We start from the raw sequence: 16,980 nt of genomic DNA on the forward strand, positions 1-16,980 counted from the left end.
TTATCAATTAATAAATAAAATCTACCTTTCCAACAAAAATAAGAATAATTTATTTCTTTAATGTATAACATTTTAAATTCCCTGAATTTAAAACAGAACTAAAACAGAAACTTGATAAAGACTAACATTAAAAACTAAAAAAAAATAATCATTTAATACAATACTATACATTACAAAATACTTGAATGATTAGGTTTTAAATCCACAATGTGTTAAACTCTCTTAATTTTAATCATGTTAATATTAAACTTTTAGAGTAATAAAGTAGTAAATTTCTTTTTATTCAAATCTACTCTTTTTATCTATGTAATTTTACCCACAAGAAGGAATAAAACTAATTCAGAATTTTACAAGAAATAATATTATTTTCTTAAAGTATACTTTTTTTCTAAAATTAAAAAAATGCAAATTAAAGAATTTTCAAGTATTTATCATCAAGAAATGCAAAGATCCTGTAATATCTTGAAATATTTGATATATGTGGAAAATTTTCCATTCAAATTGTATATCAAAAATTAATGGAAAGCTTATGTAATTGGATTTTATTTATCTATTCAACATGTTTCAAAGAACATTATAAATAATATAGATTAGATTTTTTCATTAAACCATTAATCACTTTTTATGCAAAGGTAGAATTTTTATGATGTAAAGTTGTTAAAATCATGTTTAACAGTAGAATGTAAGATAGATATTTTTTTTAGATCTTCCTAAAAAGTGAAAACCCTGATTTCAATTTTAGAGGAAATGTAAAGTTGGAAACCCTGTTTAAAATTTTATTGCCATGCATAGTCAGTGCACTTCTTTAAGATTGATTAGGGATCTAAATTTGTCCCCACATCTTTCATACACTCTCCCTTTTATTCCAATTTTCCTAGTTTAAATTAAACCCCATTTCCTTCCATTCCATAACATTGTTCTTACTTTTGAAACAAAGAAAATTAAATCATAGAGAATTCAAATATAGAACAAAAAACCTCTTAGGTTTATATCAATATAGTTGGTTTATTTACAATTTAATTGAAGTGTTGTTGGTTTAATTAAACTATAAACAATGAAAATCAGTAAAAAAAAAACAATTTACAGTTCTTGTAAAAATCTTAACAATGAGTTTAAATTCTTGTAAGGTTATTGATTATTCTATACAACTATATTCTTTGGATTCTGCAATTAAATTTTTTCTCCTTCTCTACTTTCCTTAATTTTGCATAGCAAATGAAAAAATATCTCGAGGTTATGTCGGTGGTATTTGAAATAATAACATTTAATTCATAAATATGAAATTCATTTTTTTTCTTTAGATTTAAACTATTAACATAAAATGAATAATTACATACTTTAACTTTAGGTTCGAGCTGAGAAGAATAGAGTTATTGAAGAAAATAGAAATATACTTAGAGAGTTAGATAATGCCATCATTGAAAGAGATAGACTAAGGTAACTGTGCTTCTTTATATTTTTCAGCTCAATCAAAGGAGGGATAAGACAATGGATGATAATATGAGTTTAATTTTAGAAAAAGCTAGTACCAGCCATTCAAGATTTAATATGTTAAAGAGTTAAGAAATATGTTTTTAAAACTTTGGGTACTAGTTCAAATTAAAGTAAAATATCCTTCACGTTTTTTAAATTGATTTATTTGGTTGTAAAGTATGAATATGCTGTTTTAAATCTGATGTAATCTTGTTGATGTGGTTTTATGTATTTTTTACTTATTTTCAAATTTATTTAGTTACATACTTTTAAAATTTAAGTAATCATTAAACGTGGAAATAACCAATTTAATAAAATAATGTAAAATAAAGGAAAAAAGTTATACTAAAAATTGAGGATGTCAAAGTTTTGGCGTTATCCTCTTAGAAATTTTTTTATCAATTTTGAAAATTTGAGTATTCACGGCGAATATTTTGGTAAACTTCCTGACTAAAGAGTGTTAGTGTAATGACATAACTGTGCAATTTATATTTATATTAGGTATGTGTCCCATTTAAGTGCGTGAGAGCGAACACTCGCTCTCCAATTCTAACTTATGAGGGTGCCAGAATAAGAGTGGCTGTTATTGGTTGGATTTTATTAGCGAATACCAGAGCAGAATGTTCGACAGGAAGGGAGGGAGGGGTGGGAGGGAGGGTATATAAACGCGTAATGACAGTTTGTAACGTTAGTCTACCTCTGACTGGCTTGTAGTGCGGAACTGAGTTTCTTAACTGGTTGCCATGGTAGACTAAGGAGGCAAGGCTCATGTCTCGCTCTCTATATACCCTCCCTCCCTCCCACCCCTCCCTTCCTTCCTGTCCAACCTAATAATAGTTTACTTAAATTATTATTTTGTTGTTGGGGGGGGGGTACTCAAAGTTTCGAAATCGCTAAAAATAATACTAAGAGGAAAATACCACCCCCCCCCCCCCCTCCTGGACGTCTATGCCAAAAATTATACCTTATTACTTAGCTATATTTCTATCATTTTTGCTTAAATTTAAAATCAAATTTTATAGATTTTCTCTAAAAAAAAGATGAAAATTTTTATATTTTACTGTAAAGTGTGTTTTTTTGATTTATAAAATGTAATAAGCATAAAGAGAAAGATTTATATTTTCTTGTTTTGGCGCAGAGCGCACCAACAAGGACATGGAGAAATACAAAGAAAAAAATTATAAGAATAAGACACACTATTAGTTCACCTAAGTAAGGTACATTGGAGAGTAAATTATTTTGGTACTCAAAGTTTTATAAATAAAAACACTCTCTCACTCGCTGGCTAAATTTTTGGGAACAAAAATTAAATCTTAATATATTGATTACAATTAACATAGATTTAATTTCAATTTATATTAAGGGTAATTTGGTCATTAGCATTGGGGATGTACTTCAATAATGTTATCTTGTCTTATCCCTTATGATCCCTGTAGGTTTTAACTTAAGTACATGATTTTACAGAATATTTAATCTCTAGACAACAATATAGCCTGAAAGCCAATGAAATATGATTTGTATTTTAGTCTTACCTTCAAAAAAGTTTTGAATGTTTTGTTAAATCTAAAGTAAAAAGATCAAATTTGAAGGTTTTGTAGTATTACAGTTTTAAAATTTCAACTACATGATGCTTTGTAAATCAGTGACACTTTTGTTGGCCTAGCAACATTTGTCTTTTTTATCAATGAAAGACAAATTACATTAAACTAATGTAACTCAGCCACCTGGGTTGGGACCCTATCCAGATTTTGAATTAGGACTTTGAAATCAGCTTATAGTGTAGGAATTTAACCACAGCCTAGTCTCTAAAAAAAAAACAGGAAGCAATTAGCTAGCAGACGAAAAAGGGTCTCCACTATTTTGGCCAGGAATTTTACATCTGTACTTTTATTGTTTAGGCAAGAAAATGAGCTGTTAAAGTTGGAAGTATTTGCTCTGCGAACAAGTCTAGCTGATAGAGGAACTAAATATATTGTAAGTACCCAAGCAAAAAATCTATTGATTAATCTCTCAATATCAATCTATCAAAATTAATCTGTTAATATCAACCTATCAAAATATTTATCAATGTATTGATTAATCTATCTCTCTATTGCTTAATCAATCAATCAATTAATCAATTGATATGTCTATCAACCAATCGATAAATATATTAATCAATCAATTAATATACCAATCATTTGATTAATCTATCAATCAATCATTCAAACAATCCATCTCTAATCAATCTGTAAAATATATTTCATTTAATCAGTAATTTTGATTTGTAGAGAGGGGATGATTCAATGGACAGAAATTATGGCCTCATCAACAGCTTTCTATGCTCTATGGATTATAATAGGTACTTTTTTGGTAGCTAAGGTACTCTGTAACTCACTTTGTCTGTCCGTGTTTCTTTCAGTCTATTACGAGGACACTTTTTTAGTGAAGATTCCCCTTACCAATGCGCATCCAGTAAACATTATAGTCTATCGGTGTCTTTGTAATTTGCTCAGCTGTTACTCGGAGATAAATTGTTCTAAAGATATCGCTATCAGTTGAGATTAGAATCCTGAATTTTTTTAATCAGTCGTTTAAGTTGTCATGCAGAGTACAACAAACCAGCTGCAACCAACAATGGAATTAATTCGAATAAAATATTTGGTGATTTCAGCAGATTTTTTCGTGGTTTGGGTAAGGGGGGGGGGAGGCTCTGCAAAAGACGCCGTATTATCTGCACCTCAAACATTATTTAGCTTTATTTCGCTTGATGCTATACCTTATGCCTGACATCAATTTTCTTGTGATATTAGTACATTAGAAAGAGAGAAAGAGAATAAAGCGAGAGAAAAATAGAAAATAAAGATAAAAAAGTAGACAGTACCAAAGAATTATGTGAAAATTATCAAGGGGATAGATAATAAAGAAAAGCTAAATAGATAATAGAGAGAGATAGATTTCAAAAGATATAGATAAATAGATGAATAGATTATGAGAGGAAGTGAGATAGAAAAAATAAGAACACATTTTTATTTAGAAGATTTATTACTTAACCATAAATCTCATATCCTCCCTTCTTTTTCTCCTTTTTGGAGATCAGAATTAAGGACAAAATTCTGTAGAAAAAATTCAGATAGAAAAGTAACAGCATGTATATATGTGTCTATGTGTTCCGAAAGTTCTTGCTAACTATTAAACCGATATGGTTCTCCTTTACAATGTACAATCCTTTTATATGTCCACGGAAAGTTTATAATTATTTTTGGGGAGGATACCACCAACCTCCAATTAGAAATCGCCTCGAGAAAAAACCCTCCTTTCTTTAAAAACTAAAATTTGAAATTGGAGGGGAGGGAGTGACTTCCCATTTAACTCCACTGTCCCTTAAGGCCTCTAGGGACGTAGCTGCTAGTTATAATAGTATATAAATAGCTGAGCTGCTCTCCAACCTGAATCAAATAACTATCCTATGTCATTCTGTGGAGAATATTTGCTGCAATACTTTTGTCAAATCATGTTTTCTTAAAATGTAATCTTTGTCAGCAAATTGATGATTATATATCTTAGAAACTTTGTCACTTTCCAACTTCCTTTTCTGTTTAGACAGATTTTCATTTTTCAATTTTTTGTTTTAACGCTGGAAAACAATATTTAATATTTCACCAGACACCGTGACATATCTAAATTTAGGGTTTAACAGCAGGAATTAATTTAATAATACTAAGAAATACTTTACTTTCAATTATATCCTAATTTTAGAAACAATCTTTAAATAATACTACCGAGTACGCCTCAAAGAGGCGTAATGGGCACTTAAAATGGGGCCGGAAGGAAGGGGTGTCTTTTTCCAATTTCAAAAAAATTGTCTGGTATTAACTTTTGCTAGGGACGATTTATCTTGAGAGGGTGGTGGTATCCTCTCAAAAAATATAAATTAACCTGCCCTTGACTCTTTAGTAATGGATATTATTGTTAGTTTGACTTTAGTAAAGCTTTAAATGACTTCAAAAGCATTGTTTAAACTTTTTAAAAATTATAAACGCAAAAGGACAATACTTCTGAAATTATATAAACTGTATTTGTTAATATTTTGGTGAAATTTAAATAAAAAGATAATAGAGAACAAATTTGTCTTAAAAATATATTCTTAAGAAGCTTAATGTCGTGTACCAGTTCAGAATGAAAAGCCAAATAAATGTTTTCAATTTTAGTTGAAAGTGAGGTGAAGGATTGAACAATTTGTAAAAAGGATCTTATTCACTCTCATAAAATATCTATTTCTAAAATATACTTTTTCAGTTTTGAAGAAATTTTATTTTAAATAGAAATCCTCTCGTAGGGTAAATAAAGGGCAGGCTTAAATTTTAACCCGTTTAGACACCAATGGATTTTTAAAATTGGAAAAGGTGCCCTGCTAAAGTTTTTTAAAAAGGGGATGAGGTTTGTATGGTTTTAAAGTAGGTCTGAATAAAATTATAGTAAAAAAAGAAAATGGCTTTATTATAATCTATGTTAAAAGTTTAAATGCTTTCGCTTTTGTTTATTCTTATGTTCAGTTTTCTTTCATAGTGTAATCTTTTTCTATGAATTTTTCCTAATATCATCTAGTATCTTGATTTTAAACCATCAATATTTATTGGATTACGTCAAAAATTTATAAAAGTTTAAATTTTTCATAACTAAAAAAAGTTAAGTTGAACTTTTTTTTTATATATAATAAATTTTAATTGAGAAGACGCATATATAAATATTTCTATGATAAGAGGGCAGACTAATTTCTTGTATACCAAACATTCTGTCAATTATACCAAAAAATATGCTCATTAAAGCATCATGTCTTTTTATTTATAACCAACTGAAGATTGTTTTTAACATGAAACACTGTGTATTGGACTTATCAAATAAAAATAACATGTTTAATTAAACTGTGTTGATCACTCTATGTAAAAATCATTTATGGAAGTCTTTCACACTTTAAGTTATATAGTGTTAATTTTGAAATTAATTTGTAACAAATATTTTAATTAAAGTCTCTTGAATTTTAATTGTAAAAATGTAGATAAGTTGGTACATTTTGAACATATGTATATGCAATTCTCAGGCAATGATTATTGCTTTTGCCAACTAAACTTTGTTGTGAAAAGTTTTAATTGAAAATTGTGTTGCCCCACCACTTTACAATACATGTACATTGTACACCAGTTTAAGTGGTGTCTATAGTTATTTTACCCTTTCAGATCACAGTCAAAATTATACTTTATTTTACTGATACTGTGTTGTAATATACATTGAAATGATATTATTAAACCCCGGTAGACTTGTAGATTTAAAGTGGATTAAAACATTATGAACAAAGGTTTTAAAATTCGTGGTTTCTTACTTCCTTTACAATAAACATGTATCTAAAATCAGACAAACGAATATCAGAAGTCTGATGAAAAATTACTGACTACGCCTCTCAAAAGGCGTTTCCTAGTATTTTCACAATGTCTTTTGATTGGTTATCTTAGGTTAGGTTACAGAAATTATTGTTCAAAATTTTAATTTATAAGGCCATTTGTAACATATCATAATATATTGTTTGTTTTCTTATCATTTTAAGAATGATTTATCCATTAAGTTAGTTCTAATTGAACACAATAAAGTCAGTACTTATGAAATAGGATCATTGATCCCTAAAATATATACCTGTAATGTATTTAGAAGAAATTTCCTGCTCATGCTAAATTCACTGAGATAATGTTTGTGTATTGTCTTCAAGCCTTCAGTCATCCTTTTAAAAATTATTAAAATGATTTCTTAGATAAAAGTAAATTAATAGAGGTGGCAAATCCTGAAAATCAGCTGATAGCAGGAAAATTAAAATTTAAACTTTCTTAAATTTATGACATTATCCGGTCTACACAAGTGAACAACAGGCAAAATGTGAATTAATGTAATCTTATAAAACGAACAATAACCCAATAGAACATACATAATTTTTCGCCACTTTATCTCTGGAGAAAAACTAAACAAAACAATAAAATTACACAACACAATAGCTTAAATAAGAAAACAAAGTTCAATGAAAATCATTTTCATCTGCTAGATATAGGGTCCTTGCTATAATCAAAAACTCATACTATTTATTCATTAATCTAATTATTATTTAAGTTTACATGTTGTTCACCAAATTTGAAATTAATTCTGTGAAGTTATTTTCATAATGAAGGATTAGTGGCAAGATTAGTTTAGATTAAAAACTTAATATTTTATTCCATAAATTTTGTTTACAAAACAAACTTAGAATATATCAATAATAAAAAAGTAGAATTCTGCCTGCTGTCCGTCTGTCTGTCTGTCCATCTGTCTGTCTGTCTGTCCATCTGTCTGTCTGTCCGTCCCTTAAGATCTCGGTAACCACTGAACCGATCACATTCTACTCTTTAGGGTATTTACCTATTGGTCCTGTGGTGTTTTTGAGCTATTTTCTTGGGGGGTGGGACACTCCTAACCCCAAAAAATGTCAATCCCCCCCCCAAAAAAAAAAAAAATGGGCACCAGAATTTTTTTATTTTATATTTTTATTTTTTTAATTTTTAAAAGATATCTCATGGGGCAAAGTCCCTAGAGGCGAGGGGCAAAGCCGCTAGTTTAATAAATAAAACAATAAATTTGTTAGGCAAACTTTTACCTTTTATATGTGTAAATTGAAAGATGAATCTGTTCTGAAGTAAAATCTGGCTGAGTGCAATTACCTGAAGAAAGAATGCAGATTTACTCACAGATTTGTAGGATAGGGAAAAATATATGAAAACAACTGGTTATGTTTCAAGTATTTTAATTGTATTAAGCTTAGAATCCTTAATAAATATAATTTGTTTCTTAAATAAACTACTACTAATAATTTTTGTTGTATTTTGCTCCAATCTAATATAATTACAATATGCCAAGCACTAAAATTTCATTTCATTTCTAAAATCATTTGATATTGAAACATACAGATTGTTTGAAAATTTATGCTTTAGATTCCTGGAGGAACTTTTAACTGGGAGCCTTTCAAGGTCCAATTCAAGCTTTATAACTCTTTATACAGAATGCAAAGAAAGTAAATGTTTTTTTCCATTCATATAAAAAGAGCTCAGGCCATTAGGTTTGATTTAATATTATTGCTGGTGAAATAGTAATATGCAGTTAAAAGTGTGAAATAATGGTGTATATGTATAACAATGTTCTTCTTATATTTCCATAATTTTCAAAATATTTAAAAATAAATTTGTTGATAAAATCATCTTAAGATAGTTTTGCACTAATAAATATGTAAATAATTTTCAAATATTTATATTATAATGTTAAAATAATTTTAAACATCTCCAAATTCTAGACCACTGTGATAATCTTCAATATTGTGCACACTGCAAAGTAGAAAAAGTTTAAAACATGTGGATTGAAGATTTCAGGGTTTGCCAAACACTTTCCTTATTTTTCGACTAACTAACCATCAAAGCAACTTGAAGGTTTCACATTTCATGTTATAAAAACATAGATAAAAAAATTGTGAATGATTAAAAGATGTTTAAGTTATCATTCTTTATAATAAATGATTATTATTTAGGTTGTAACAAATTATTGTGAACTCTGTGAAAATTGAAACAAAATGTTAAATCTAAACTCTGAGATGACCAGATATTACCTAGTGACACACTTAGCCATTTCCTGGAGACATTTATTGTTCTTGCATTACAGTTGATATCCAGCCAGTACTGGAAATGTGATTTTCTGTGATGAACTAGTGACAGCTGAACAATAAGAACCACTTTCTGCTCTTACTGGTTGCACTTTGCCCAGATTGAGGAATGTAATAGAATTCACATTACTTTCTAGTGCTGCACAAAAGAAGTGTCCATATAGAACTTGAAAATATTTTTCCAGAATTGCTTTGAAAACAAAAACATATCTGCAGGATTTAAATCAGTTTTCAAAATCAGCTGTCTACAATAAAATGTGATTAGTAACTATTCCTGACATATCAAATTTTATTTAAGATTAATTTTAGTTTTTTTGCCTTTATAATTTCAAATTGTTAAACCACAAGAATAAATAAAAAAAATTTACATACCAAATCAGAATATTTTGATGTAGTCTAAATTCTTAATGTATCAAAAGTTGGTTTTGTTCCCAGATATTTCAACAGATGTAAGTCATTCTTTTTTTAGTAATTTTTATGGTCATTTAATGATGTTGTATTTAATAAGAAAATTTACAATAGTAAATCATTCAACATTTTAAAGAAAATTGTTGCATTGCATGAGTTTTGACCATGCAATGAGTGTACTGAGAAATTTATGCATGTTTGGATGTGTTAAAGGATACTGTTCTCTAAGATAATTTTACAACTACATAGTACAAATTAATTTCTTACAATAGAAAAGCAAACAAATCTATTGCTAGTTATTTATACAACACTTAATATAAGCATATATTTAACTAGCCCTTATGTTTTAATAAAAAATCTATTAGGGTGTTTACTTATAGTCCATTCAATGGATTACAATTTTTCTGGCATATCCATCTACCAACTTAACACAAGTCTGGAAGGTTACATTCATTATATGGATACATTTAGGCCATTGTTCAGTAAAACTAAAAACTGTGCTTAGAAATGCTGATCTGATATTGATTAGGATTTCTGCAATCTTTAAGTTGTATCTCAACCCTGTAAATGATGAGAACACAACTACAACTATATCTTGTTTCAGGCCTGATGATGGATCTGTAGGAGAGGAGGATTTTGAATCTGACCAGCTCTATCATTCAGAGTTTCATTCTAAAAGGGGAGGAGTAGCTCAATCCCAGGTAAATTTTTTTTTGTAGCAAAGGAAATTATGTCATTTATTTTATAAACTTTTTAAATAACTCCAAAAAATTTCACTTATTTACTTTCTAAATTAGATTAGATTAAGAAGAAAAAAGTCTTTAGTATCCTGTGTAATATTCAAATCTCTTTTTTATAAGGACATGATTATTTATGAAAAAATTAGCTTAGGTATTTTAAAAAATGACTTGCATAGTTTCCATTCCTTTTTTAAAAGGTGTTCAGAGTTTTAAAAAAAGTCTGCTAGGAATCAAAAGAAGAAAGATAAAATGCAAATAATATTTTAAGCCTTAAAAATAAGACTCTAAATACTATTTCTAAAAGCATAAAACAAGAAACATTTTATGTAGGTGAATGATGGCTTGTATTCTTCCTTTGATAACCTTGATGATGAAGCAATGGCCAACCAACACCAACAACATATTCAACAACAACAACAACACAATCATAAGTTTACTCACAGCAGAAGTATTGAGAGGTAAATTTAATGGAGTAATTGAATGATAGAAAGATGTAGTTAAATGGCCAGTTAGATATATTAAATGGTTGGATAAATTTTTGTTGGATAAAATAAAAATAAAAAAGTAATAATATACAACATTATACTTAAAAGTACAATAAAAACAGATATACATTAATCCATTCATGTAAAGTACAATTTTTTTTTATCTGAGTTCTCATTTCTATGTAAGCTTTACATAGTTCTCTAGATGGTTTACTTTCTTACCCCTTGGAAAAAAGCCCCTAAATTATAGGGTCACAGTAATTAAAATAGCATAAAAATCCTAATAATTTTATCACTAAAAAAACTTTAAAATTGAAAGATAACAAGGATGACAACATCCATAAAAGCGAAGAACTGATACAATAAGACAAACGGACATGTATACTTGTATAAGTGTCAGATCTGAATAATCAGAATATAAAAGTATAAGAGTCGAAGAAAAATTGTAAGTAAATTTGTTCAAAATCTGCTTGATACAGGATAATGTTTATTGTTTATGGACATGCTTACAGTTTTAGGACTTGATTATAGAGTTGCTTCGCTTATAATATTTTACTTTGTTGTCTCAGAAAATACATACCAAAAATCAGATCAAACGGATAATTTGATCACATAGAATTAATGATTATAGATTTGCTACGCTTTCTAAATCGTACCAAACTACTACAGTAATGACCATGCAAAGTTTGAAATCGATAGGACAATTCTAACATGCCTAAATTAACGAAAAAAAGCTATCTATCTCGGACGGACGGACAGACGGACGGACGGAATATTTCAAATTACAATCAGATGTTTAATTTGTTTTGTATGTTAGGATTTGTGATACTGACATTCTCAACTGTAATAATAAGGGAAGTGTTAATCCTATGTTTGACTCAAGACAAGATCCAGATTTGTTACACAGGTACATAGATAGATAGATAGATAGAGTGATAGAGTGATAGATAGACAGATAGATAGATAGATAGATAGATAGATAGATAGATAGATAGATAGATAGATAGATAGATAGATAGATAGATAGATAGATAGATAGATAGATAGATAGATAGATAGATAGATAGATAGATAGATAGATAGATAGATAGATAGATAGATAGATAGATAGATAGATAGATAGATAGATAGATAGATAGATAGATAGATAGATAGATAGATAGATAGATAGATAGATAGATAGATAGATAGATAGATAGATAGATAGATAGATAGATAGATAGATAGATAGATAGATAGATAGATAGATAGATAGATAGATAGATAGATAGATAGATAGATAGATAGATAGATAGATAGATAGATAGATAGATAGATAGATAGATAGATAGATAGATAGATAGATAGATAGATAGATAGATAGATAGATAGATATATAGATAGATAGATAGATAGATATATAGATAGATAGATAGATAGATAGATAGATAGATAGATAGATAGATAGATAGATAGATAGATAGATAGATAGATAGATAGATAGATAGATAGATAGATAGATAGATAGATAGATAGATAGATAGATAGATAGATAGATAGATAGATAGATAGATAGATAGATAGATAGATAGATAGATAGATAGATAGATAGATAGATAGATAGATAGATAGATAGATAGATATATAGATAGATAGATAGATAGATAGATATATAGATAGATAGATAGATAGATAGATAGATAGATAGATAGATAGATAGATAGATAGATAGATAGATAGATAGATAGATAGATAGATAGATAGATAGATAGATAGATAGATAGATAGATAGATAGATAGATAGATAGATAGATAGATAGATAGATAGATAGATAGATAGATAGATAGATAGATAGATAGATAGATAGATAGATAGATAGATAGATAGATAGATAGATATATAGATAGATAGATAGATAGATAGATAGATAGATAGATAGATAGATAGATAGATAGATAGATCGATAGATAGATAGATAGATAGATAGATAGATAGATAGATAGATAGATAGATAGATAGATAGATAGATAGATAGATAGATAGATAGATAGATAGATAGATAGATAGATAGATAGATAGATAGATAGATAGATAGATAGATAGATAGATAGATAGATAGATAGATAGATAGATAGATAGATAGATAGATAGATAGATAGATAGATAGATAGATAGATAGATAGATAGATATATAGATAGATAGATAGATAGATAGATAGATAGATAGATAGATAGATAGATAGATAGATAGATAGATAGATAGATAGATATATATATAGATAGATAGATAGATAGATAGATAGATAGATAGATAGATAGATAGATAGATAGATAGATAGATAGATAGATAGATAGATAGATAGATAGATAGATAGATAGATAGATAGATAGATAGATAGATATATATATAGATAGATAGATAGATAGATAGATAGATAGATAGATAGATAGATAGATAGATAGATAGATAGATAGATAGATAGATAGATAGATAGATAGATAGATAGATAGATAGATAGATAGATATATAGATAGATTGAGTGATAGATAGATTGAGAGATAGATAGATAGATAGATAGATAGATAGATAGATAGATAGATAGATAGATAGATAGATAGATAGATAGATAGATAGATAGATAGATAGATAGATATATAGATAGATAGATAGATAGATAGATAGATAGATAGATAGATAGATAGATAGATAGATAGATAGATAGATAGATAGATAGATAGATAGATAGATAGATAGATAGATAGATAGATAGATAGATAGATAGATATATAGATAGATTGAGTGATAGATAGATTGAGAGATAGATAGATAGATAGATAGATAGATAGATAGATAGATAGATAGATAGATAGATAGATAGATAGATAGATAGATAGATAGATAGATAGATAGATAGATAGATAGATAGATAGATAGATAGATAGATAGATAGATAGAGTGATAGATATATAGATAGATAGATAGATAGATATAAGTCTGATATTATTTATTGATCTATTTTGGACAATGTTATTTGTTGGAGTGTAAAAAGTAAAATAAGATCTATTTTTCTAGCATTACCATAATCCTATTCAATTTTTCCTTGAATCCATTTCCAAGGAACCAGTGACAAGGGATATTGCATATAAAAAAACTATGAACACTGTACAGTGTACATCAGGTCAAAAGTAGGAAGTTGTTAAACAAAATGACTTTTTTATTGTATCTATATGGCATATTTGATTCTATGAGATGCAGAATATATTTTTTTTTAAATTTCAACTTACAGAAGAAAATTCGTTAGATATTACAATAATTCTTACTAGCGGCTTCGCCCCTAGCCTCTAGGGGCTTTGCCCCAAGAGGTGAAAAAAATTAAGGTGAAATTCGTAAAAGGACCAAGGAAATCTTCTGCAAAAAAAAGGACCAAGGAAATCTTCAGCAAAAAAAAAAAAAAAAAAAAAAAAATGGGGGGGGATATTTTGTTTTTTGGGGGGTTGGGGGTGTCCCACCCCCCAAGAAAATAGCCTAAAACCCCCACAGGACCAGTAGGTATATACCCTGAAGAGTAGAATCCAATCGGTTCAGTGGTTACCGAGATCTTAAGCTTCAGACAGACGGACGGACAGACGGACAGACATCATTCTACTTTGTATTATAGATATAAAGTATAAAGTTTTTTTTGTTTTAAGCATTAGCTCTTAATGACTACTGAACTAAATGAGTTCTCGTTTTAGGTAACCTTGTAATGGGTTTAGGACATTTTATTAAAAGATTAAGTTATGGAATGGTTTTTAGGCTATTTTTTAGAATTGTTTTCAAATACATAGCCCTTATAGTCTATAGTGGTGTAGTTGCTAGTAGAAAATAAAGCAAATTGGACTGAAAAGTAAAATAAATTTTCTTTAGATATGTTATCCCTTGTCCATTGAAAGAATTTTACTCTTTAGTTTTTTCTTTTTTTTTCTTTCTTGACCCTTATTGTTTCTAGAGATTATTTAGAAACTAGGACAAATATATACATAACAAAACAACAAAGCAAGTGACAATAACAAACAAGGATGACAACAACCATAAAATCAAGGCTCTAATATAAGAAGGAAGGACAAACGAACAATGAATATTAGTGTAATATTTAATCTTAGGAATGTTAAAGATGTTTTTTTTGGTTTATGCTCTGTCCTGTTCACTTATTATTTTACTAGTTGTCTTATCCGTATTCTTTATGGGAGGTTGGAGGAGTTCAGGAAAATAGCCTAAAACTACTGCAAGACAATTATAAAGCTTATCCTTATACTAAAGCAATCCTTATACTAAAGTAACAGGATGTTTGTGTGTCTGTGTGTTTGTTTGTACCGAAGGATCTCGCTAACCGCTAAACCGATCGAGTTCTCCTTAACAGGGTAGCTTCTCAAAGGTCCCGATAACGTGTATGACTATTTTGGGGGAGGGTACCACCACCCTCCCAAGAGAAATCGCCCCTAGAAAAAAATCACCCCCCAAACAAATTTATTTTTTTAACTAAAATTGAAAATGGAAAAAAAATTCCCCCCGCTAATTTTTTTTACTTTTTCTTCTAAAATCTAAAATAATAAATATAATGGGTTATCAAATTCGACTTTACCCTCCTCAAGTGCCCCTAGAGGCCCCTAGGGGGCGTAGCCGCCTGTCAATAATATTGTAATACAACATTTACAATCATAATAAAAAATATTTCATGTGAATATATGGCCTAAATCCTGTCTTTTATTTTAGACCAGACGGTGATCAAGGTTCAAATAGACCCCGCAGTGTTGGCTCAATTTCAGGTTAAATATTAACTAAGTAGATAGCTACTCTTCAAGTCTCTGGTATGCATAGGGTTTTCTCAGGTAGGGGGAGAGGTGAAAAACACCACAACACTCTTTAGCTTATGCTTTAAATATTGCAGGTTTTTGTCTGTAAGGAATTAGTCTCAATGAAATATTGTTAAAACTGATATTATCTTGGTATTAATTGTTATTGGTTTTTATCGGCTGTATGGCATTAAATGAAATCGATCTTTATGACGTAATTGACTTTTATTGATGATGATAACAATGTAATCATGGTTGAAATATAATTGAATTTATGAATGGGCATTAAAATTGTATGGCAATCGTTATAAAAAAAAAATTATACTGAAATAGGAGGTTGCGTGATTTTGATTTTAAAAATAATGATATTTATTCCATCGTATTGTAGAATGTAGATGGCTTTTCGCAGATATTAAAATAAAAAAATATACGATTAAACCAGTTTTCTTGCCCATACTGAATCACGTATAGCATCATATCACATACAATTTTTTTTTATGAATTTTAAAATTAAAAAATCATAGAATTAATACCAGTTTTGTTACCTTGGGCCTTGCAATAAATCATATAAATAATTGTTAATTAGCTATTCGCATCAAGTTGTCTGTAATTCGATGCGATAAATAACTATACCAGGTTTTTCTAACGTAGACAGCGCCTGTCTTTCAAAACTCAAAATATCATACACTTTTCATTTCTTCATACATTTTATTTCTAAATTTAAATAAGGATGTCAATATCCATAAAAGCAAACCATATTAAATAATAATTTTGTCTTTTATCACCATAGGAATCACCATTTAAAATAAGATGGTTTAGTCATTTCATTATTAAAAAGAAGTATATTTTTCAAAATGGCTACCTATAGACTTTCTACGATTCCTGTGTTATACCTAATAGTTGTAGGAATTGTTATAAAGGGTTTAAATTTGTCTCTAAAAGCCCTAAATATGTTATACTTAATATTTTAAATTGGATCACGTTCGTTAGGTTTGTTATATTAACCTTTTTTTTTATAAAATGTGCCTCAATTCTCCAACAGAATGAAATTTGTATTTAAATTGAGTTCAGAATTAATTTTGGAATTAATGCACATTCATAATTTAGATAGATATTAATATACCAAGAATAGATATATTCATTTAGAAAAGGAATTTTGACTTTTATAATTATTATTTATAAGTTTAATTTTGCATAATAAATGTATTCTTTATTTATGACAATTGAAGGATGCTACCTTTCAATTACCTTGATGGGCAAGGCTTCTGTCCATGACACTTCAAAGTCAGGTCCTACAACTAAGGATAACTAAGGGGAGCCATTCTTGCAAGCATGCTTTTAAAAATGTACAAAATA

General features: G+C 28.5%; 1 protein-coding gene across 8 annotated transcripts in view; it reads left to right on the top strand.

Moving 5' to 3' along the window:
• The window catches only part of LOC145331865 (uncharacterized), a 99,694-nt gene that overhangs the window by 34,510 nt on the left and 48,204 nt on the right, over positions 1 to 16,980 (top strand). For all 8 annotated transcript variants that reach the window (XM_080176714.1, XM_080176713.1, XM_080176711.1 and 5 more), the window contains exons 9-15: positions 1,349 to 1,437; positions 3,372 to 3,447; positions 3,744 to 3,814; positions 10,191 to 10,287; positions 10,657 to 10,784; positions 11,629 to 11,718; positions 15,545 to 15,597. In XM_080176714.1, the coding sequence (XP_080032840.1) occupies positions 1,349 to 1,437; positions 3,372 to 3,447; positions 3,744 to 3,814; positions 10,191 to 10,287; positions 10,657 to 10,784; positions 11,629 to 11,718; positions 15,545 to 15,597 (604 nt within the window). The remainder of the gene's footprint in view (positions 1 to 1,348; positions 1,438 to 3,371; positions 3,448 to 3,743; positions 3,815 to 10,190; positions 10,288 to 10,656; positions 10,785 to 11,628; positions 11,719 to 15,544; positions 15,598 to 16,980) is intronic.

The sequence above is a fragment of the Acartia tonsa genome, chromosome 11 (genome assembly GCF_053477335.1).
Source record: "Acartia tonsa isolate MP-2025a chromosome 11, ASM5347733v1, whole genome shotgun sequence".
Lineage (NCBI taxonomy): Eukaryota > Metazoa > Arthropoda > Copepoda > Calanoida > Acartiidae > Acartia > Acartia tonsa.